Source organism: Oryzias latipes, chromosome 2, assembly GCF_053564925.1.
Source record: "Oryzias latipes strain Hd-rR chromosome 2, Olatipes_Hd-rR_3.1".
NCBI classification, from domain to species: Eukaryota; Metazoa; Chordata; class Actinopteri; order Beloniformes; family Adrianichthyidae; genus Oryzias; species Oryzias latipes.
This window is the reverse complement of record NC_136238.1, coordinates 31711670-31736040: the sequence shown is the minus strand read 5'-3', so window position 1 is coordinate 31736040 and position 24371 is coordinate 31711670. Positions and strand designations below refer to the sequence as shown.

The 24371-nt window shown below is 43.3% G+C and overlaps 3 protein-coding genes and 1 long non-coding RNA gene across 7 annotated transcripts in view; 1 reads left to right on the top strand and 3 right to left on the bottom strand.

Moving 5' to 3' along the window:
• The window catches only part of LOC144986665 (NACHT, LRR and PYD domains-containing protein 12-like), a 515000-nt gene that overhangs the window by 279228 nt on the left and 211401 nt on the right, over positions 1-24371 (bottom strand). For 2 of the 4 annotated variants that reach the window (XR_013650505.1, XR_013650506.1), the window contains one exon: positions 107-901. The exons of 1 other annotated variant lie outside the window; for it this stretch is intronic. The gene's annotated coding sequence lies outside the window, so the exon portion shown is untranslated. Of the gene's footprint in view, positions 1-106; positions 902-1779; positions 3400-24371 lie in introns of those variants that run through there. One more of the 4 variants, XR_013650507.1, reaches the window with a different exon arrangement.
• LOC144988329 (uncharacterized) lies at positions 4036-7600 on the top strand. Its single transcript, XR_013652197.1, has 2 exons — positions 4036-6770; positions 7062-7600. It is a non-coding gene; the product is annotated as an uncharacterized LOC144988329 (long non-coding RNA).
• On the bottom strand, positions 7727-9065 carry LOC144988011 (uncharacterized). Its single transcript, XM_078938036.1, has 4 exons — positions 8910-9065; positions 8261-8356; positions 8035-8131; positions 7727-7907 (listed from the first exon to the last, which is right to left on the bottom strand). Exons 1-4 carry the CDS (start codon positions 8934-8936, stop codon positions 7804-7806), a joined length of 324 nt encoding a protein of 107 aa, XP_078794162.1. The 5' UTR covers positions 8937-9065; the 3' UTR covers positions 7727-7803.
• Positions 11293-22387, bottom strand: LOC144987409 (uncharacterized). Its single transcript, XM_078936769.1, has 2 exons — positions 21900-22387; positions 11293-15035 (listed from the first exon to the last, which is right to left on the bottom strand). The coding sequence occupies exons 1-2, from the start codon at positions 22069-22071 to the stop codon at positions 13507-13509; spliced, it is 1701 nt and encodes a 566-aa protein (XP_078792895.1). The 5' UTR covers positions 22072-22387; the 3' UTR covers positions 11293-13506.

Sequence of the window (24371 nt, the reverse complement as noted above, 5' to 3'; positions counted from 1 at the left end):
CTGAGATTAGATACATCACTAAAACTTTTTTCACATTCTTTACAAGAAAACGGCTTTTCTCCTGTGTGAGTTCTCATGTGTGATTTAAGTTGAGATATACAACTAATTTCTTTTTTACATTCTTTACAAGAAAAAGGCTTTTCTCCTGTGTGAGTTCTCATGTGTCTTTTGAGACTAGATCTGTGACTAAATCTTTTCTCACAGTCTTTACAAGAAAATATCTTGTCTTCTGCATGGATTCTTATATGAATTCTGAACAGAGATTGGTTACAAAAGCTTTTACCACATTCTTTACAGATATAACATCTTTCATCAGATCCAGTTTCTATGTAGCCAGGCGTGATAGTAATTATTCTTGAGTTTTTACCAGACCTGATAGAGGAAAGTCTCTCCTTTTTTGGAGATTGTTTATATTTCTTACCAAGATTTGCGTTATTGGGATTTTTTCTACCATCAGAGTCACACTGATCTGCTGACACGTGAGAGCTGTCAGCACTTTGGACATGACTACTGTCTCTTCTCTTCCTCTGATCTCTGTTCTCTGGGTCTCTCTCTTCATCTGTAGTTGATGTTGATTCTGTCTTTTCGTCTGTAGTTGATGTTGATTCTTCATGTTGGTTTCCTTCTTCATCAGTTACATTAAAGCTCTGCTGGTTGTTTGGATCTGCTTCACTGTTCTCATCTTCCTCATAAGTAGGAATCTCCATCATGGTATCAGTCTCCTGCTCCAGATCAAGGTGACTGTTGTAGAACCCGTCTTGCTTCTCTTTAATCTTTGCTGGTTCTGGTTCCTCCGGTTCCTCTTTATAAAACGGAGGGTCCGATTTCTCCAGTTCAACTCTCAAGTTCCTCTGATGGTTGCAGAGATCTTCATCTTCAGTCAACCAATGCTGGGGGATGACTGCAGAAACACAAAATAGACAATGTGAGTTATTAATAAACACTGTTAACTGCTTATCTGAAAACACCAAATATCTCTGAAGACTCTCATTCATCGAGTTTGTTTCCATCAGAAGTAGGATTAAAAATGCCATCTGGACATTATCATTTTCAAAATTTAAAACGTTTCACCTCTTATTGAAATTGTCAATTCTGAAAGAGCTGGTGAAAGAGCTAGTTTAAATGTGCTCCTGGGGGAGGAGTCAGACCTGAAACTGGATTGTATTGTCTACTTAGACTACATGGTTTTGGGTTGCTATGAGTTCTTTGTCCTCAGCTGGGGGTTGGGGAGCCGGTGACTGGTCATCTCTTTCAGCTGCTAATGGCCTATGTGAAACTGGTTTGTTCACCTCGCTCAAACCATCCTTTCTCTCTGGCTAAACCTCAAATTTTGCTAACCTGGAAGGATTTTTTTGTGGCCCTCAGGTGGAGGTGCATTGCAGACTCGGTCCACTTGAGTTGGTTCTTTGATGTTGGTAATGCAGCTAGAGAAACAACCTCTGCACAAACGTCTTTACCAACATGACAAAACCAACTCAAGTGGACCTGAATTGGCTCGAGCAAGGGAACCACTCAGCCAGGTACAGAGCCTTCTGGCATCCGGGAGCAAGGGGGAACCCCACCTTTAGGGCCCCGAGCCACAGGACAGGCGCTGTGCCGTACTGGGCGGCAGTCATTGGGGCCGTTGGGAGCCAGACACTAAGACCCGGGCCAAGGACGGAACCAGGATCCAGAGGACACCCGGAGCCGCCCTGCCGGTGCCTCGTCACCCCAGGCCAGCCCCGGCGCCTGACCCAAGCAGCTTCAGAGAGCTACAATGATTGGTAGAAGGTGACATACCTATGTGGTGGAGCTGCAGCTGTGGTTTCCAGATGACATCCAGCAGTCTGCGCTGACGACAGAGCTCCTGCTCGTACTGGACGATGGTTCCTTCACAGAGTCTGCAGATTTCTTCAGCAGCAGCAGCTAGTCGCTCGTTGATCAACTCTCTCAGAGACTGAAGGGAAGACATGGTTCCTGCTCCGATCTTCAGCTCCAACTCCCACAAACACCGCCGTCCTCTTCACTGCAGCTCCGATCGATTATCTGCTAGTCTCACAATCACAGAGAAAAGGTCCAAACAGAAACTTTTCTCCCGTTTAAAGATTTTCCTGAAAGTTCCTGTGATCCTGCAGGAGTCAGTTCTGCTCAGCCTGCAGACCAAACAGAAAAGACTCTGGAAGTTTCCACATGTGAAACTTCAAGACAAAGAATCCAAACAACAACATCTGATTGGTTGACTTTTGGAGGGAAAGCTGCAACAGTCCTCTGTGATTGGTTCAGCCGTCCCTGCCCCCACTAGTCCACTGCACAGGGGGCAACATTCCAGGGGGGGTTGGTAATCTCATCCTTCTATTGTTTCTGCCCCACTGGCTCTTTCAAAATAAAGGCTTGTTGTAGCAGAAACCTGAATGGAACATCAGAATGGACTCAAACTGCTGCTGGTTTCAAAGCCTCGTTCTCAACTTCCAGCTGAACTCTTCATGAGTTTGAGCGTCTGTGACAAACTCTACAGTTGAACAACAGCAGTGAAAATCTCCATGGATGTCAACTGGGAGAGAATCAACATGAGATTTCCTAGAGTTTCTGCAGGAACTCATCACAAAGTCAGGAGCTGCAAGGCCTGATGGGAGATCTGTCATTCTATTGTGACATGAAGGAAACTCCTTCAAACAGGAAAGATTTCATCTGACACGATCACTTTGATGATAACATGAAGATGGATCCCAGTGATTCAGCTGAAAAACATCCCATAATACTGTTCTAGATGGTTCCAGAGTGGTGTGGAGATTTTTAGTCTTTTCTGCGGTGAGAAAGCCAGATGTTTTCCAGATGCAAAGCCATTCCTGCTTCTCTTCTCCAGATTTCCTGTTTCTACAGAAACTAGAAGTCAAACCTGAAAGCAGAAGCTGCAAACTGAGTCTGTGAGGCCGATTTTCCAGCAGCACATCCTCCTCATCTGCTGCTGAGATGGAATGATGAAGCTCAGCTGAGGAACAGCAGGTTTCCTCTCACATGTTCCTGCTGCAGAAAACACTGTTTCATATCAACTCATCCACATCATGAAGGATCAACATGTTTGACTGAATTTACATGAAAAGAAAAGACGTCAAAGAAATCTGTCCATACGGGAAAGACTGAATGAATCCAAGTTTTTAGCAGATAGATGGAACTTTGTTTGATTTTCTAGCTCTGCTTTTCTCCAAAGATGAAGAACATCAAGAAATAACCAATAAATACTGATCTGGAACATTCTGTCTGGGAGTCTGACTGACACTTTGACACTTTCTACATTCTGCTTTGATCCGGGTTTGAACCTGCTTTCCTGCCACCACAACACATCCAATCCCAGCCCAGAACCTGAAGCTGGTTCTGAACATGAAGCCGGTCTTCAGGGACAGCAGGACTCATGAGTTAGTGATCTTCTCAGATGGACTTCAGACCCCTTAGAGCTGAAACTCTCACTTTTCTCTAGGAATCAGCTTCTTGTTGACGACACACTGCTGCAGTCAGGGGAACACACAAGAAACACACACACACAAAGACACACAAAGAGGGAGGAGCTTAGCTCAGGCATTGAAGTCATGGTTGAACTCTTCTGGGACTGATTTTAGACACAGAAAGCGCTCGTGTTGTAATCAATAAGATGATTGGTCAGCTTTAGCATCAATGGAAACATCACATGGTCTTTCATTAAAGTCCATTTAGATCATAGTTACAGAAAGAAGAACTGATCAGAAGTCATGAATCAATGGAGATTCAGAAACATTCAGAATATTTCACTAGTCTGATTGGAATCACTCTATTCAATAGAAACCAGCAAGAAAATAGAGATTTTCTCTCATGAACTCATTATTCATGTGAATTTATCAGCTGTAAGCCATAATTCAGACAAATGGAGCCAGTAATTCCAGAATAATCCTCACATAGATGTTGTGTGTGGACCCCGTTTTCCTTTAGATGATCCAGCTCTTGGTCCACTGAACCTCCAACCTTCTTCCATTTGTTCAGCTGCTGGACAGAACAAAGAAAAACAAACAGATGTTTTTGCTGAGTCAGGAAAATGCCTGTTGGAGCTCCAACATGATTGTTGACGGTGTTCCTCCTCTTTCTGCTCCGCTGACGTCCTCATTTTCAGTTTCCTGATCAGACAAACTAAACTCTTTTCCAGGTTTGAATCCTCAGAAGAAGAAGAAACTTCCACCTTTGTGCCACATGCTCAGAGAATCCACTTCCAGAACAGCAGAGATTCCCGCCACATGTGACAGAGCATCCAGGTGATCTCCAACTACAGGACATCATCACCTGCCTGTGACAGTCACACCTCCATTCTAGATGCAGCCAATGACCTCTAGGCTGTTTGAGGCTCAGAACAACATGACAGCCAGGAAGACCATCCCTCCTCCTGACCACCAGCTGCTCTGTCTCACAATGGCTGCCATGAGGAAGACTCCATGAAGAGTTAACGCCCAGAGGTCTGCTGGACCAGACACCATTCCTGACAGAGTGACCAGAGAGCAGAGCAGCTGCTAGACGTCTGATGTCTGACAGGAAATCTTTTAGCAGATGTCAGCTCCATCCCATCAGACGTTAGCTGACAGACTGGCGGCCATGAGCTGGAACAGCAGTCAGAAACACAGTCAGAGGGTGGAGATGGGCTGCAGGTGAAGCAGGAGTCCCCGCCAGAAAAGACGCTCAGAACTCCTCCTCTTCTTCAGCTTTCTCAGGGATGAAGCAGAAAATGATTTTTGCAGAAACATCCCTCCTGCCTCAACCCACTTGTGTCAAGTAGGAGCTTCTGGAGCTGCTGGAGTCAGCTGGTTTCCATGGCAACGGCTGATGAAGGACAGCAGTTTATTTAAAGTGAGACTGGAACATTGATGTTTATACTAAAATGATTGTTTCTGTTATCAAAAGCTGCAGAAAGAAGAGACTCAGCGTTTTCCAGCAGCTTCATTCTGCAGAAACATCAGCAGAAGAGAAGCAGCAGCCATGAAGGGACTGAGGACAGACGGACATCAAAGCAGAATCCAAGCAGCACCTTCATCCTGATGAAGCTCCGCCCTCTGACCTCCATCAGTCATCTCCAGGCTCCGCCCCCAGTCTGCAGCAGCTTCATCTGCTGCCTCCATCCTCTCTCTGTGAGTCTCTGCAGAGTTTTTCTGCAGCTGCTGGTTTTTCTGCAGCAGCAGCATCAGAGCCAGAGAGCCAAAGAAAGTGGAAAGTCTGAGAAGGAAGCAGCTCTGAAGCTCTGCAGCTGACGGTGCAGCTTCAGGACTCATGAGGAGGAGCACACTGCAGCGCCTCTTCTTCCTCTTCCACCTTCCTCTTTGAGGCAGCAGAAGTTCCTCCAACTCCAGCTGGAACTTCCTGCCCTTACAGACCATGTGGCCTAATGGACAAGGCGTCTGCCTTCGGATCAGAAGATTGAGGGTTCAAATCCCTTCATGGTTGGAGGCAGAACTTGATTGCTATTTCAAGTTGGTGAAAATGTTGAGGCTCCCACAGTGAGACACCTGCTCGCTGTTCTTTGTAACTGCATCTGCAGCTTCTAGAAACGTCTTTGTTTCTGTTTTCATCTTTTCAAACAGTTTGTTTTCTTCACATGAAGCCTAAATAAATGTCCTCAGAATGATGGAAACAGTTTTTCTGCAGCTTGAAGCTGTTCTGGAAGATTTTCTTCTTTAGTGCAGAGAAATCTCTCATTTGATGAGACGGAGGAACTGCAGCAACGTTTCCTGGAAAACCTCCACATTTCATTGAAACCATGTTGGAACTTTGTCCATGAGGTCACATGGTCTGGAAGAAGCCCCAGTTCCAGCTGACAGAAGTCTGGTTCTGATCCATCAGATCTCACTAGCAACAGAACCAAACCTTCACGTGTTGCAGCAACAGTTTCCATGTTTGGGAGGATCTTCTGAAGAACAGCTCAGTTCCAGATCACATCATGATGTTTGATGTTTTCTTCATTCCAGGAAATCATCTGTGTCTCCTTTGATCTGTGCTGAGTCAGCACTTTGACTTCTTTAGATCAACTTTAGATCCATCATTTACAATCAAGGATTTATTGATAAATATTATTTATTGACAGAAAATAAAGAGTAAATGTATTTATCATCCAGCAGTGATTGTGGTGTTTGTACATCTTTTATTATGATTTTTTTTTAAATGGTTTATTTCATTTTCAATTTTATTTTTATTTTTATTAATATGTGGATTCTTTTTAATGATATCGTTATGCTGTTGATAATAAATGATGAGTATTTCTTACCATTATAGACCTTTTTCACACTTCCGCATTTTTTGACCGGAAATACGTCAATGACGTGTAAAACAACTTCCTGTTAGCATAGCGGCACATATGAAGAATGGCAGAGTCGAAGAGTTGCAGTTTCTGTTGTGTTCCAGGCTGTTCGTCTTCCAACCAAAAACAGCCTGGCCTCTCATATCATTATTTTCCTGTGGATCCAAACCTGAAACCCAAATGGATATAGGCGATCTGAAGAGAGGAAGGGCATAGTTTTAATGTAAACACAGGTAGCACCCTCTGCTGCCGGCACTTACTAACTTCGCTCCGGATTGTGGTGCGGCTGCGTCGTTCGTCGCCTGAAGAGTGGTGTCGTCCCGAGTATTTTCCCTTGGAAAAACTTTACTGCTCCTTTGAGAAGGGAGTCAGTATATGACAGAACCTCAAACGTCAGGCTATGCAGCTAAGCTGTGAAGATAGCGACACGGTGGCTAAGCTAAGGCAGTAAAGATGGATCAGGACTACGTGACACACCCACCTGCAGGTAAGGTTGTTCATAATGTGTTTGGTTAACGTTAGTCAACTATGTGTACCGTTATTGGATAAATGCATTTCTACCTGAAAAAATTAATGTATATAATAAAAGCTGTTCACGCTCTCACCTATTTTAATTACATGTATTTAATTAATTTTGGGTATTTTGTCATTAACCAAAATAAATGAAATGTATTTGTAATTAAATACTTAACATACTTTTCAAAACATGATTACTGTGTTGTGTTGAAAGGTAGAATAAATATATCAAGACTGATTTTTAATTTCTTTATCTTCACAGGTGCTCTGGATGAGGCTTTGGATTACATCCATGACTTAGAAGCCAAGTTCCTTTGCTGCAGCCAGGAGACGATGTCATGGCGGACAAAAGTTCCTCATTGAAGACCTCCTTACTGACAATGGATCTGAGATCATGATTCCACCTTTTAAGCTTTCAGCTCCATCAGCAAGGAGGAAATAGAACAAACCCAAGCCATTACCCGCCTCAGAATTATGGTGGAAAGAGTGATCAGTAGGATAAAGTCCTTTCACATCAGGGACTCTCTGTGCCGCTCACACTGATGGGCAGTGTGAATCAGATCTGGCTTAAATGCCGTGTTTTGGCAAATTGTCAAGGACTTTTTTGTGTTGAAGAGTGAATTAATGTTTGGTATGTAAATAATGTATAATGTGCAAATAGTATGGAAAAATTTAGTGTTTCCACATATTCTTAAAATCTAGTTAAATATAATTGTTATATTCGTAATATTTTCCTGTTGAAATGTGACTTTGACTTCACAAAAATAATTAGATGAACAAATAAAACAATTTTGGTCAAAATTGTGCCTCATTTAATATTTTTAGGTATGCGTAACAACAACTGATTAATAACAACACAAATAACATCAAAGATTTACAATAAAAAAGAACATTACAGATCATCAACAGTAAGACAGAAGGCTGAACTGATTTTTAAAGACAAGATAAGTGTAATTTAAGGTATGCATTCATGCATTTGCTATAATATCTATCCAAGTTCTCTTTCATTCCATCTCAGAAACCCCATCCAACACAGCCATGAGAGGTTGGGGCTGCACCTGGCATAATCTGCTTCCAGATGCCATCAGATATGGATCTGGCAGTGGTCCTACACAAGAGAAACACAACACACAAAAGTTAGACATAAGTGCATAACTACATTTAAATTTAATGTAATTTTTTTACATTTAAACTTAACTTGCTCTCACAAAGCAACAAAAAGTTAAATTATTCACCTGTATATGCCTTGTACAGTGTGGACCTCAGACCGTCCCTGCCAACTGTTTTGGGCTTTTGCACCACCAGCTCACTAACCGGTTCAGGATGGATTCCCTTATAAATAAAAGGCAAAAAGAAATTACAGTCTGTAATAACTACTGGGGGTGTTTTTATAATAATCTACAGTTGTTATGGATACACATCCGTTCTTAAATCATAATGATAATTTGATCACAAACCCACCTGTGTTCTTGGTCTGTGCCATCTTTGCAAGCCACTCGTGCAGGCCAGGGGGGGGGGTGGATCAGCCTGCTGACCCAGCTGTGAATAATGTGCGGTCTGGAAATTAAATAGGTTAAAATTAAGACATACTTATGTTGCTACATCAATGTAACATGAAACTATAACTGTCAGTAGGGTGACCAGATTTGAGTTAGTAAAAAAGGAGTGAAGTGAGTTTGTGAGATATTTCATCGAGAGTAATTGGTGTTCAGAGCTGCATACATGAAGCAAATATGATTACATTTCATCTATGTTCAATGTTATTTTATCATATAAGTATCGAAAAATAGGACATGTCCAGGAAAAGAGGACGTGTGGTCACCCTACTTTCAGAAAAATAATACTAATAGTAAGTGAAGAAAGTGCCGCAACTGTCTGCAGCAAGAAGAATGAACACGCATACGGGCAACTTAACATTTCTTATTTACAGCTTCACCAAATTTTTGGGTGTTATGTTAATCTCATGCCTTTTCACTTAAACACACACACAACATATTAACTGCGATGTGTTATACCTTATATTACAAATAACACCAGGATTTACAGTTGACGTAAACAAACACACAGAGTTACCGGTGATGCGGCTATGGCTAAGCTAGCTGAAGCTTACCTTGGTAATGGTGGATAAACTCTTCATGGACGAATTTATATCCCTTGTCCAATTTGTTTCCTTTAGTGGACGAATGCATCTTCACACTCTTCATCGCATCGGCGCTGATGAACTTCGGAACACAACTCAGGCTCTTCGAAAACACTCTAGGCTCTGCCATTCCTCCACCAGCGAAGCACAAACCGGAACTAGGTTTACACGTTGCTGACGTGTTTCCGGTTTTTGCGAAAAAGGTCTATTAAGTAGAAATAATACACAACAGCAATAAAATCATCAGTTATACATTCATACAGTAACTAATCAAACTTAGGATAATTAGACATATTAATAAATATTGCTTGAAAGGGAGTGGAAGGAAGCAAACTTATATAATCCCACCCCGTTATACTATAACCATTTTATTACATGATTTATCAATATCTGGTTCCTAGGTTTTATCAGACAGAATTAAGAATCATAAGTTATTGATAAAGCACATGCCAAAGATGAATTACTTAAGTACTACGTCAAAAATAACCCCTTTAGGAATCAACATGGCAAATGCAGTATCTGAAATATATGCAAATTATGTTACTTTTAAAAGTCATTCATATGCTTTAAAACATAATACTATATCAGTAAAGCAGACAACACTGTTTCAGGAATTTTCATAGCAAAATTTCATCAAGTATCAAAAGTTAAAAACATGTGCAAAATTATGCTACATTAGGAAAGATTTTTTAATCATTTTATCAATTTTAGGAGCAAGTGAAGTAAAATCATCAAAGGTCAATCAATTTAACAATTTTCAATAAGTGATTAATCATTTGTTTTACTCTTTTTATATATTTTGTTTGTATTTTTATTTTTTTATAATAAAGTAATGCTGTAAGGGAAAAATAAAAAGGGTCCATAATCTGTCGATTGTCCAAGGTTGGTATTTCTTCTTTTACTGATAACAGCCGTTCTTCTGGGTTTAAACAGAGTTAATAGTTCTCTTCGATGTTATATCTGCAGACATTAGATTCAGGTCCATATCCTTCTTCAGCTGATATCAGCTGTGGTGGAAGTTGAGGTCAAGTGGTCTGGATGTCAGAACTCTGCTGTTATTCAGGTGACGTCAGACGATGGAGAAAGTGATTAATCCTTCTGGTCAGATGGTCGTTCAGATGAACAGCAGATCCTCTGAGATTTTTTTTTTTTAAGAAGAACAGAAAGCTTTTATTGTACCAGGGAAAAAAACAAAATACAAAAACATGGTTAAAACACAAAATAACAAATCCAAATACGATGCTTGTGACACTTCATGCAGCAGTATGTGTCTGAGGGAGCGGTGCATGCTTCATTTATTTATTTATTTGATTTCCATGGTGGGCAGATGCTGAATGCATGACATCAACCAGCAAATCTGGTCCAAGTCAACCCCCCATAGCAACCAATCAACACAGGCGCGATAGGGCAGGCCTGATTTGTGGCATCATTGCTTCATCTGCTTGCCGCAGTGTTGGGGCTGCTACATCCGTTGCAACAGATCCACACAAACACTTATGGTAACTTTTCATGCCTTCAAATAGAAGGTGCTAATGCACAAGTTCGACAGCTGTCTGGCATTGCTAACTGTGTTTTAAAATGTGTCACAACAGCTGATGCTAAACATGCTGTTCAGTCATGGCTGGATGATCAAACCCTTTAGATGTGAGAAATGTTTCCATTTGGCGTACCAGAGACTCTGCACCGATCACCGTATTAGCACTGCTAGCTACGCTAGCGCTAGCATTAGCAGTGCTAGCTCCAGCTGCATTCAGCTTCGCTCGAGGCTTGATTGGTACTCCAGTGAGAATGACATTATTCATCCTTACTTGCTGTTCCACATCGTCCAGTCTTTTCTCCAGAATCTCGACCCGGTTTTCTCGCTGCTCGTTTTGAGCCCGAAATCTTCGGAACTCTTCCATCATTTCCCAAAGTGGCGTTAGCTTAGCCGACACTTGATCCATAAAACTTTTCTTGAATAATGTCAAGAGACTTTTTGAGGTCTATTCCTGGGTTTTCTTCGGGGGCATGGTCGGCTCTCTTTTTTGGAGAACAATCAAATTTTAAAGTAATTTGAAGATAGTTGTATTCGCAGAGAGGCACGCCACGCGTCCTGCTGTGTTACCCGGAACCGGAAAGTTCCCAAGGATGATCATCATGGTGGGATTTCTAGAACTGCATGGACTCATCCTGAATCCAAAAGACACTGGAGCATCCAAACCACACTCTCATGCTATATCCTACTCTCACACACGCTCTACTGTTTCTATAAAAACTCTTCACACCTTCCAACAATCTACCATCAATACCATAATACTCAACACAACCCACAACGCCTTTCTATCAATCCTATCATACGCCTTCTCTAAATCCATGACTGCCCAAAACACCTCCCTCCCTTAGCCAAAAACCTTTCACACACCTGTCTCACAACAAACACCTGATCCACATACCCTCTACCTCTCCTGAAACCACACTGCTCTTCACCAATCATACACTCAGTCCCCTCCACTACCCTATTAATCAGCCCTCTCCCATACAATTTGCCTACAACACTCAGCAGACTAATACCCCTAAAACTACCACATTTATACTTATCACCCTTACCCTTGTACAGGGGAACCACACACGCACTCTTCCAATCAAGCGGCACCTGCCCATTTGCAAAACACACATTCAACAGTCTCACTAACCACTCAATCACGATCACTTCACCTTACTTCAGGCATTCCACAGCACACCCATCCACACCAACTTTCCCACAGCTTGCTCAACTTTCTCTCCCGTAATTAACGCTTCATTCAACTCTCCCAATACATTCAGTCTACTTTCCCTTCCATCCATCGCAATCACAGCATCCCGGTCTTCCTCCACATTCAACAGCCTCTCAAAATACTCTGCCCACCTTTTTCTTACTGCATTCCCCTCTTTCAACATCCTTCCATCCTCTGTTTTTACTTGCTCCTCCCTCCCCGACACTCCCTTTCGCACCCTTTTCACCTCCTTCCAAAACATTTATTTTGTTCTCTCGAAAATTATCAGACAACTGTCTGCCCCACCTTTCGTCCGCAGCCACTCTTGCCTCACGCACAGATCTCTTAGCATCCCTTTCTTCTCCTTATAACACTCATATGACTCCCTGTCCTTTCTCTGCAGCCATACTTCGTACGCACATCTCTTCTCAGCTACAGCCAACCTTACATCCTCGCACCACCATTCACTTCCCTTTCTTAAACTACCCCCCAACACATCTCACACCACACACTTCGTCTGCACATCCAACCACTGCACTCTTGAACTGTTGCCATTCTTCCTCCACTCCAACAACCATCTGCTCCTTCACCATATTCCACTTGCCACCTAATTCCTTCTGATACTCACACATTTTCTCTCTGTTCTTCAAAACACTCTCAGAACTTGTCTTGCATCCCCACTCTTTCTCGATCTCGCCCATGGCATACCCACTAGCAACCTTCCTTCCACCAAATAGTGATCAGACATACCTTCACTCTCTCCCCTCCTCACACTTACATCCAGCAATCTACTACATGAAACCTGTGAAACCACCACATAATCCATCAGTGCTTTATCAATCACTCTTCCACCACTCTGCCATAAGTATCACCCACATATACTTATGGATCTCTTTCTTTCTGAAACATGTATTCCCAATCACCTTCTCTCTTTCAGTGCACATTCCTATCAGTCTCTCACCATTATCATTCTTTCCAGGAACACCATGCCCTCCAACAACACCCTCAATTTTCTCATCACCGACTCTAGCACTCAGATCTCCCATCAGCACAATATTCACATTTGCTCCAAATCCTTGCAAGCACTCATCCAAGTCATTCCAGAAGGTCACTCTCTCCTCTTCATTCCTCTCACTGCCAGGACCATATGCACTCACGAACACCCACAACTGATTTTTGATTTTGATTTTATTGATTTATTTCAAGCATTGTGGTCAAAGCAATAAAGAATTTACACATATTTATCAAACTCATTACAGAAATGATTAAATGCATAGATTAAAAAGACAGAAAACAAAACAAAAATGTCACTTAAATCATATATGCTTAATTAAATACAGTGATCATTAACTGAGGTATAAGTAGAGTTTGATTTATTGCTTGAAAACTCCTTCAGAAATTTCACTTTCACCCACATCAGCTGATTCATATTGATTACATTAGTTAGTGGATTTAAAAGAATGTGGGAAAATCATTTTTCACTTAATGGTTACTAGCTCACATGCCTTGACAAATTAAAACTGCAGTCCCTTCTTTTAGTCTAAAACAATAATGAAATTATGACAACAAATCTTAAAGATGTTTACAAAACATTTCTCATAATAATACGACAGGTAGAAAATGTAATTAACGCCTCCTTTGAACTGATTTACAACATCAATGTCTGTGTTATTGAGGCCACCAGCTTGGGGGTGTGTACATGTAATTAAAGGTCAGGCTGATGTAACTGTTAACTGTTTATTTATTTTTACAAAATCAAAGCTTCTCACGCGTGTGAGCTCTAATGCATTTTACTAGATTACATCTGTGGCTGAGCCATTTATCAGCCATAAAAACTATCTCTCACCTGAATGAGTTTTCATGTGTGTTTTTAGAGTAGGTATTCGACTAAAACTGGCATCACATTTATCGCAAGGGAAAGGCTTTTCTCCTGTGTGAGTTATCATGTGCGTTTTGAGATGAGATAGATGACTAAAACTTTTAGCACATTCTTTGCAAAAAAAAGGCTTCTCTCCTGTGTGAGTTCTCATGTGTATTTTGAGATTTGAATTTCGGCTAAAACTTTTATCACATTCTTTACAAGAAAAAGGCTTATCTCCTGTGTGAGTTCTCATGTGTGTTTTGAGATGAGATTTTACACTAAATATTTTATCACATTCTTTACAAGAAAAAGGCTTTTCTCCTGTGTGAGTTCTCATGTGTGTTTTGAGACTAGATCTGTGACTAAAACCTTTATCACATTCTTTACAAGAAAAAGGCTTCTGTCCTGTGTGACTCATCATGTGGGTTTTGAGATTATATGCATCACTAAAACTTGTATCACATTCTATACAAGTAAAAGGCTTTTCTCCCGTGTGAGTTCTCATGTGTGTCTTGAGATTTGATTTTTGGCTAAAACTTTTATCACATTCTTTACAAGAAAAAGGCTTCAATCCTGTGTGACTCATCATGTGGGTTTTGAGATTATATGCGTCACTAAAACTTGTATCACATTCTATACAAGTAAAAGGCTTTTCTCCTGTGTGAGTTCTCATGTGTCTTTCGAGACCATTTTTTTGACGAAAACTTGCATCACATTCTTTACAAGAAAAGGGCTTTTCTCCTGTGTGAGTTCTCATGTGTGTGTTTAGATTCGATATTTGATTAAAACTTGAATCACAATCTTTACACTTAAAGGGCTTCTCGCCTGTATGAATTGTCTTGTGTTTTTTGAGACTAGATTTATAACTAAAACTTTTTTCACAGTTTTTACAAGAAAATGTCTTCTTTCCTGTATGAGTTTTCATGTGAAATTTCAACTGAGACCAGCAACTAAAATTTTTACCACATTTTTTACATGCACAATAAATTTCATCAGGCCCAGTTTGGACATGACTTCTGTCTCTTCTCTTCCTCTGATCTCTGTTCTGTGGGTCTGTCTCTTTATCTGTAGTTGATGTTGATTCTTCATGTTGGTTTCCGGCTTCATCCTGACTATCAGTTACATTAAAGATCTTCTGATTGTTTAGATCTGCTTCACTGTTCTCATCTTCCTCATTAGTAGGAATCTCCATCAAGGTATCAGTCTCCTGCTTCAGATCAGGCAACTCTTCATCTTGACTTATGAGTTCTTCTTGCTTTTCTTTTATCTGTGGAGGTTCTGGTTCCTCCAGTTCCTCTTTAATCTGTGGAGGTTCTGGTTCTTCCTGTTCCTCTTTAATCTGTGGAGGTTCTGGTTCTTCCTGTTCCTCTTTAATCAGTGAAGGATCTGGTTCCTTCTGTTGCTCTTCACTTTGGGCAGGTTCTGGTACCTTTTGTTCCACTCTAAAGTTGCTCTGCTGGTTACAGAGATCTTCCTCTTCAGTCATCCAATGCTGAGGGAGAACTACAGGAATACAAACACAAGAAAAAGGCCTTTTAAACTTTTAAATGAGTTTGTGTATTTTCAAACACAAATAAAAATTGAAATCTGCTCAGTCAGGAACCTTGTGACTACCTCTAGAAGCTCATCAAGAGAATGCCAAGAGTGTACAAAGCAGTAATCAAAGCAAAAGGTGGCTACTATGAAAAACCTACAATATGACATATTCTCAGTTGTTTCACACTTTTTTGTTATGTATATAATTCCACATGTGTTCATTCATAGTTGTGATGCCTTCAGTGTGAATCTACATTTTTCATAGTCATGAAAATGAAGAAAACTGTTTGAATGAGAAGGTGTGTCCAAACTTTTGGTCTGTACTGTATATAATGTGAAATAATCATATTTGTGTACTTAAATACACAAGCTCCCAATGAAATGCAGATTTTAAAGTGAATTGGAAAGTTATTTTGAATTGAATGTATAAATATAGATGAATGTGGAAGATTACAGATTGATAAAAAGTTTCTTTGTCATTTTGCTTTCAACAGCTTGTTGGACGAGATTGAAGGAATATATATTTGTTGTCCTCATTTTATTATGTTTTTCTGTCTCACTGAAGTTTAGTTTTATTAGTGTGTGTTGTTTCCGTCCTTTGAACTTTGAAGGTACATCCTTAAGTTGCATATGTGAGAAGGTTTTGACTTCAGCTCCAAGCTCATCCCCCTGCAGGGACAGATCTTCTAAGTCCATTTGGAAGACTGGGCTGTAAGTCTGACATGGACCACAAATTAATCATCTCTGGGACCTATTCAATCCCTGGAAACCTTTTCAGGCGCCTGCTCTCCTGTGGAGAACAAAGCTTTAGGACCTACTGGCTGCTGGGAAGTTCCTGCCGCCTGTGGTGCACCACATGGGGATTCATTTGGTGGCCATACCATGTCCATCTGTAAATTGGCCCCCCGGACAGGCGAAGCAGAAACCAGATGCTGTGATTCCGAGTAATTCAGCCGATCCGAGAGGCCAGAGGCGGAGATTCGGCCGCCATCATGCTTCCGCGGGAGGAGATTCTGACCACATGTTTAAAAGTCTGCACTCAGGGAATTTCCTTTGTTCTCAGACAGCCTCATGTAATTCGGAATGTAACTTCTTACGTTTTGCAGGCATTGGATTTGGGAAACCAGATGATCTGTTTTATAGCTCTTTGTTAGAGACAATAAAAACTCTTAATTTTATTCCGTTCACATTTTCTGGTCATTCTCCTGACTTAAGAACACGCATGAAAGAAATCTAAAAGCGACAGATTTTTTCCTACAGGATCCATGTGTTACTAGCCGTGTCAGCGACACCGTAGAACAAGGGAAATTATAGTGTTTATGTTTTGTTTACTGTTGAAATTATCACATAATTGTGGTGTTTTTTCGCTGCCATTAAGTGAACGGGAGCAAAGACAACTGATCGAGTGTATTAAAGAACTTAGAGAGCGAACCCTATAACCGAGCAACCCCGCATTTTACAACTACACGGCTGCAATCTTAACTGAGTGGTGACCTTGAGTAGTCCCTTCGCGCTCGCTGGATTTGCACACAGTGTTAAGGGCAGTACACACCGGGCCGAATATCGGCGCACGTTATTCGCCAGCGTTTTTCAACACGTTTTTTGTGTTCATCCCCAAGCGATTTTCGCTGACGATGAGCCGAGTGATTAGATGGCGCTTAATGTAAAACAGAAATACCCCTGTACACAATGTGGCGCTGCGCAGCTTTACGCTTCTTAGACTCGCTTTTCACTCAGAAGAAGAGAGCAAGTAATTAAGCGCTTGTCAAAATCATACAAAGAAAACATGAATATTTCAAGCACCAGTAGCTCCAGCTCCAGCGATGTAGAAATTATTGTTCTATTGAATGTTGAAAGACGCCGGAAAAAACGCCGATTTTGGGTACATCCCATAGTTACGAGAAGAGAAGAACATGGGGAGTTTTATCGACTGGTACAAGAGCTGAAAATGTATCGAGCGTTTTCGGGGATATTTTATTTATTTATTTATTTATTTTTTAACTTGTCCTGTCCAACAGCTAGGCAGGCAGATGAGAGCTGAGGGCCTCTTGTGTTGGACATATTTTACTTTAACAAGAGGGGTTATTAATCTTCAGACAAACCAAAGGTATGTCTGGATAAACCTCTTTTGTAATTGAGGCCAAACTTTATTAATTTCAACCATGTTTGAAAATTTCTGGTGTTGGACCGGACGGAAAAGGAAAGAAGGGAAGAAGAGAGGGATGTTAGAGAGAGGGGGGTGATAGTGAGAGGGGGGGGCGGTAAGACCATGAAGCAGCATAGAGCAGACAGGTTTACTGGTTGTTTATCATTACGGTAAGGTTAAAATGTAGTACAAAAAGGGCGGGGCCTGTCCACACACACACTGAAATGTTATCAACATACCTGCTAGCTGCAAAAATGTCCACATGTCAACATGTACACAAAACAGATAGTGTTCACAAACGCATACCTATGCCTTTAAACCAACTAGTGTGAAATCTTTCGATCATTCAATCATGCAAACTATTAGTGCAAAGGTGAGCTAACACCTGTGCTCAGGTGAGTGTTTATGTTCTTCTAAAATGGATGGTGGAATGTGAAAAGAAGGAGGAGGAGCGCTCAGCCAACCCCACACCCAGACCCCCGCCGCAGCAGCAGCGGCAGCCGGAATCCCCCCAACGCCACACGGGAACGGCAGGGAACAACCGCCCCCCCGGGCGACCAAGCCCGCCACCCAGGCCAGGGCCAGCAGGACCGCCGCGAGCCCCCCAGAGCCAGAGAGCAGGGAGGTGCGGAGGGAAAGAGAGCGCCGCCCCAGCCCAACCAGGAAAGCAGCCCCCCGCCGCGCCGGGAGAGCCCAACGCAGGGCCCCACCGGAGAAGGACGTCCACAGCCCCAGACGAGCACCCCACCACCACCCAGGAGTTCCGGGCATCCCCCCGCCCCAACCCCAGGACCCCCCAAGGGAGACCCTCTCCGCGCTCCAGGCAGCCACCCACCCGGCCCACGGTTGGTCCAGGGAGGAGCAAGGCAGGGCCCCGCCGCCCCCGCCCAGGAGGGGGGAACCCCGGGGAAAAAAAGGGGGCCCAAAAGGGGTGTTGTAAATATGGCCCGACCAGGCTCGGCCACATTTGGAAGTTTGGCGGGGCCCAGCGCTCAGGGGCAAGGACCAGGACCCACCCCCCAGGGACACGAACACCCCCGGCTCAGATGTAATGTAAACCCCCCCACCGCGCGGAGAGAGCACCGCCGGGCCCAGGAAGCCGGCACCCAGGGGACACGGCCGCCGTCGCCAAGGGGCCCGCACCCCCCACCAGGGAAGGGGCAGGGGACAGATGGACCCAGGTCCCACCTTCCTTGCAAAATGTGTGTGCGTGTATGTGTGTTTATGTTTGAATGTATATATTGAGGGGGGAGGGGTGTATGTACTAAGGGGGGTGCAGTTAAAATTGGCGAGTAGGGCACTAAGGGGACATCTCCTGATTACTCACACTGATGTCCCCTCACCCTCCCCACCAAGGGGCCCTAAATGTCTAAGGTGCGGTTAAAATTGGCGGGTAGGGTGCTAGGAGGACATCTGCTGCTTGCTGGCAGTGATGTCCAAGCACCCCCCCCTACCAAGGACCCTACATGTCTAAGGTGCAAATAAAACCGAAAGAAGGGGGGCCCACTCCGTACGGTAACCATAGGAGGGGGGCCACTGCCAAGTAGCTCCCCCCCAAGGCGCATTGCAAGCTAGACCCCCCACCCCCTCACCCTAATATGAGGTTATATGAGGAAGGGGGTAAGTTGGGGACAGCTGGTAGACTGTCCCCCGGTGGTCAAACAGCTGTCCGCCCCGCCCCCCCCCAGCAAAGGGGCCAGGCCCACCCGGCCCAGGGGCCCCACCCCGAAGGCGCCGACACTCCAGGCCCGGCACCACCCACCCCACACAGAGAGAGAGGAGCCAGAAAGCGTCGCCCCCCCCCCCCCCCCCCCCCTCCCCGGAGCAAGCCCAGGCCCCCACCCCCAAACGCCGGCCCTAGAAGAGCTCTGATCAGGCCTCGACGGGACCAAGGCAGCCAACCGGCCGGGGCAACCACCGATTGCCTCAGCGGAGACCCCGACCGGTCAGCCCCCCCGCCCCGTACCAATAGTGGGCCCCCCCTACCCCCCGGAATGCCCCTCCATAGGACAGGGCCGACAAGCCCCCCACCCCACCCCGCCCCAGACCCCGCAGCCAGGCGGATGACACCCAGAGCTCGGGGATATTTTAGAATGTCCGTCAGTGAGTGAGCATCATCTTCGTCTTATTTCTTCGCGGTAGTGTAGACGTTACTTAGCGTATATCTTCTCCGCCGTTCTCCGACAGTTTTGTGTTTGAGCGTCTCCAAGGCTACGTTCACACTGCAGGGCTTAATGCTCACAAAAGTTCGGATTTACTTGGAAATGTGAACGGTCTAGCAAACAATTCGGATTTTTTCAAAAAATCCGAATTGTTTGCTAGACCGTTCACATTTCCAAGTAAATCCGAACTTTTGTGATCTCCAGTGTGACCGTGACACGACCCAAACGAGACCCGCATGCGCAGAAGCCAGAAGAATACTCAACGGTGAACGACGTCACTTGTTTGCGGAGCAGATGTCAACAACAGTGTTGTCAAAAGCGGAGCTCTTTTTGTAATATTAAATTTATTTTCACGAAGGAGCAGCACAATTACAATCTTCTCATTTTAAGAAGGCAATGGAGTCGGGATCGTCTGTACCCACTGTTGTGGAATGGAAATGTGTATGTGTTGGAGCCGCTCGCCCGCGTGTGTGCAAGCGCGTGCCGCGATAGAGAATGGGGGGGGGGCAGTGTGTGCGCGCATTCATGTTGTGTGTTACGGAGGACGGTAATAAAAGAAGGTTTCCCCCAAAATAAATGCTATGGACTCTTTATTAACCCGTTCTGGAGAATCTAAGGATCAGAACAGGGAGGAGGAGGAGGATCGCCCGGGTCCCCCGCGCTTGAGCACGGTCGGAAGGGGAGAAAGAAAAAAAAAGTTATCGCGGTAAAGGTTCAACACCACGCTCTGCCATTTATCTGGAAATTTTTTCAAAAACCGCCCAGTTGCGATAAGAGCCCTGGAGTTTGGCCTGAAAAGAGCGACCAGCCCAAATATTAATCCAATCGGGGATCTCGCTTCCCTTCCACTGACTGATCTCAGCAGCATCGTCCACCATGGTTGATGTTTACGTTCTCGTTCCTGCCTACTTTAACGCAAAATGATGACGTTTGTTGCGTGTCGATGACGTACAGTTCGGAATCAAGTCGCCTGGCCGGTCAGACGGCGGTCGCAATTGAAAAGAACGGCTACAATTCGGAATCAGGCCGGCAAACCCACGGGGCCTGGGTCGCAATTGAAAAGATCGGATCTGTGTCATTCAGACTGTCATGAAAAGATCGGAATTGGGCCGCTTAGGGGCAAAAAATTCGGAATTGGGTCGTTTCAGCCTGCAGTGTGAACGTAGCCCAAGTTGTGTTTTACTGTAACTTCAGAAGCTCCAGACACGTGTGCAAAAGCGCCATTCTCATTAGTCGTATAGTTTTTGAAGCAGCGCGTCAGGCCAAAAAAAACGAACCTGTGGCGTTTTTTTAAAAAATGACGCTTTAGCGCATGGCGTTTTTTTGCGTCGGTGTACACACTCACATTGGTGCCCTTTGTTTAGTCACGAGGCGTTAAACGTTGGCGAATATCGCTTGCGAAATTCGTCCCGGTGTGAACAGGTCTTTAAGGGGGTGTTTTGTCCCATGGGGGGCGGTAACCTTTAAGGTTGATCTGATTAACCAAAATTTAAATGACAAATCCGGCATGCGGGACTTTAATTTTTAGAGCAGGGGTGGCTAACACGCAGCTCTTGGCCAATAAGCATGCGGCTGGGTTTCTGCAGAAACAAGGCGAGGTGGCCCAAGTTGAAAGATCGACTGGAACGAGTCTCTGTACTCTCTGATGTCGTTTACCCTGTACCCCCCCATGACCAGATGAATATTTTTTCTTTAAAAAAATGCAGGAAAATGATATTGCATCGAATTGACTTATACATGCTATGAACACGTCTTTATTGTCATCCAATTGTAAACTCAAATCCAAACATGCTGAGAAAACGCGAGAGATTTACTAGAGATTTCTAATTTGGTGCTCATGATCACGTTCTATAGTAAATCAAAACAAAAAAAGCCTGACAACAGTATAATGTTTAGGATTTTTTTTTTTTTATCACTGACATCTGACTGATCACAGTTTTCGGTCTAGCACCAAGTGTAAGATTTTCCAAAGGCGCCTCTGAAACACACTAGATTCAAATATTTGTGAAATAACCTTTTATGAATGTCCTATGAATTCATTTTGCTGCATTTCCACCACATCACAAAGTCTGGTTTGTGAAAATACTGACTTTAAAACAGTCTATGATTACATGAGGCGACCCATGGAACAGCATCAGCAATCATTGGCATAGCATCAGTGTCTAACAGCACTGTTTCTAAATCAACACTTTTCAGGAAACTTTCTGTTGCTGAGAAAGAATGAAAGAAGTGAATCAATGACTGCAGAGCGACGGTCACCAGAATCCTCCACTAGAAACAGTCATCGCTCCATTAGAATCTGGATCTGAATGTTCTGGAAGATGAAAGGCTTGTGTGGGAAATTGTTTCTTGTTGCTTTTAACCATAAGACAGAAGAACAGCTTTTGCTTCTGACATTGAAGTAAGTGACTAAATAAATGAAGAAACCTGAGATCAGCAGCTGAAAAACACAAAATCAAATCCCATATGATGAAGAAGAAATCAGTGAAGGGCTTCTCTGTTTCTTTGATGAAGGTCACATACCTATGTGGTGGAGCTGCAGCTGTGGTTTCCAGATGACATCCAGCAGTCTGCGCTGACGACAGAGCTCCTGCTCGTACTGGACGATGGTTCCTTCACAGAGTCTGCAGATTTCTTCAGCAGCAGCAGCTAGTCGCTCGCTGATCAACTCTCTCAGAGACTGAAGGGAAGACATGGTTCCTGCTCCGATCTTCAGCTCCAACTCCCACAACACCGCCGTCCTCTTCACTGCAGCTCCGATCAATCATCTGCTAGTCTCCAATCCCAGAAAAAAGGTCCAAACAGAAACTTTTCTCCTGTTTGGAGATTTTCCTGAAAGTTCCTGTGATCCTGCAGGAGTCAGTTCTGCTCAGCCTGCAGACCAAACAGAAAAGACTCTGGAAGCTTCCACATGTGAAACTTCAAGACAAAGAATCCAAACAACAACATCTGATTGGTTGACTTTTGGAGGGAAAGCTGCAACAGTCTTCTGTGATTGGTTCAGCCGTCCCTGCCCCCACTAGTCCACTGCACAGGGGGCAACATTCCAGGGGGGGTTGGTAATCTCATCCTTCTATTGTTTCTGCCCCACTGGCTCTTTCAAAATAAAGGCTTGTTGTAGCAGAAACCTGAATGGAACATCAGAATGGACTCAAACTGCTGCTGGTCTCAAAGCCTCGTTCTCAACTTCCAGCTGAACTCTTCATGAGTTTGAGCGTCTGTGACAAACTCTACAGTTGAACAACAGCAGTGAAAATCTCCATGGATGTCAACTGGGAGAGAATCAACATGAGATTTCCAAGAGTTTCTGCAGGAACTCATCACAAAGTCAGGAGCTGCAAGGCCTGATGGGAGATCTGGGATCCTATTGTGACATGAAGGAAACTCCTTCAAACAGGAAAGATTTCATCTGACACGAACACTTTGACGTTAACATGAAAAGCATTAAAAGGAAAGAATTATAGTATTTACCTGTGAAATGTTATGTCCTCCTCCTTTGTGGACTTATTTCTCAAAAAAACAAAAGACCGGCACAATGAAACGGCATTTTGCAAAATCAATCAAACTTTTATTTCAGACTCAGGTGGTCCATAGGAAGAAAAGAGAATAAAATAAAACATAAGATACAAATACAGTATTTATAATAAAAAGTAAAAAGATATAACTTAAAAAGAGTATAATCGCTGTATCCAGTGTTTCCTTAGGGCAGAAGTGTAGCGGCATGAGCTTCTTTTGGGATCAGTCAGAGACATGATAATTGAGTTCTTAGATTTGTCCAGGCGTTCCATGAGGCTGTATGTAAGCTTACGCAGTAGAGCTTCACAGGTGGGGATGTGAGCGTCCACAAACAGCTGACTGGCTCTGTACCACCTGGGCACCTGTAGCAGAAGCCTAAAAGCATCATTATAGGCCACTAAGAATTTGTGGAATGTCCCACGTCCATAGTTCCACCAAAGAGGGGCCGTATACAGAGGAGTGCAGTAAGATCTGAACAGCGAACACTTCACTTGAAGAGAACATGCACTGAATTTTCTCATCAGCATATTTGCCTGAGCATAGAGTTTACAGTACTGTCTCTGAATGTCTCTATCATCCCTCCAATCGTCAGTAATGAAATGTCCAAGATATTTGATAGATGATGTTTGTTCCAGAGGCGTTCCACAAAGCTTAAAAACAGGAAAGTTTACATTTCTGTCGTCTTTGGTCCTTACGATCATTACTTTGCTTTTGGAGGGATTGTATTTTATGTCAAAGTCTCTGCCATAGTCAGAACAAACTTTTAAAAGTGTTTGTAACCCAGCACTGTAGGAGCTAAAAATGACAAGGTCATCAGCATACATAAGATGATTAAAGGTTTGACATCCAACAACACATCCAGTTTTGCACAGATTCAGATCAGTGGATAGGTCATGAATATACACATTGAATAGAAATGGAGAGAGGATCCCCCCCTGTTGAACTCCATTGCTTACATAAAAAGGCTCTGATAATACATTGCCCCATTTGACTACCATTGTTTGATTAGCATACCAGAAAGCCAGGAGTCGTACAAGATATTTGGGCACTCCTTGATTAATTAGCTTCTGAAAAAGCTTGAGGTGGTTGACCCTGTCAAAAGCCTTAGTGGCATCAATAAAACACAGAAATACAGATGTATTCAGATGCAGGTATTTCCCAACTATTTCCTGTAACGCGTAGATACACATATCAGTGCCGAGGCTTTTTTGAAAACCAAATTGGTTCTCACTTGTTAAAAGATGCACTTCGAGTCTAGTCAATAAAACATATTCTAAAATTTTTGAAATGTTGCTGGAAAGGGCAATCGGTCTGTAGTTCGACAGACTATTTAATGTGTTCAGCAGAGACTTGACCTCACCAAGATGGCGGTGTTCTCCTCCCATGAGGAATCACGTGATGTCTCCTCTAGCTATATAACTCATTGGCTGTGTCCGAATTACCGCCCTAACCCCTATATAGTGCACTATATAGTGCGGT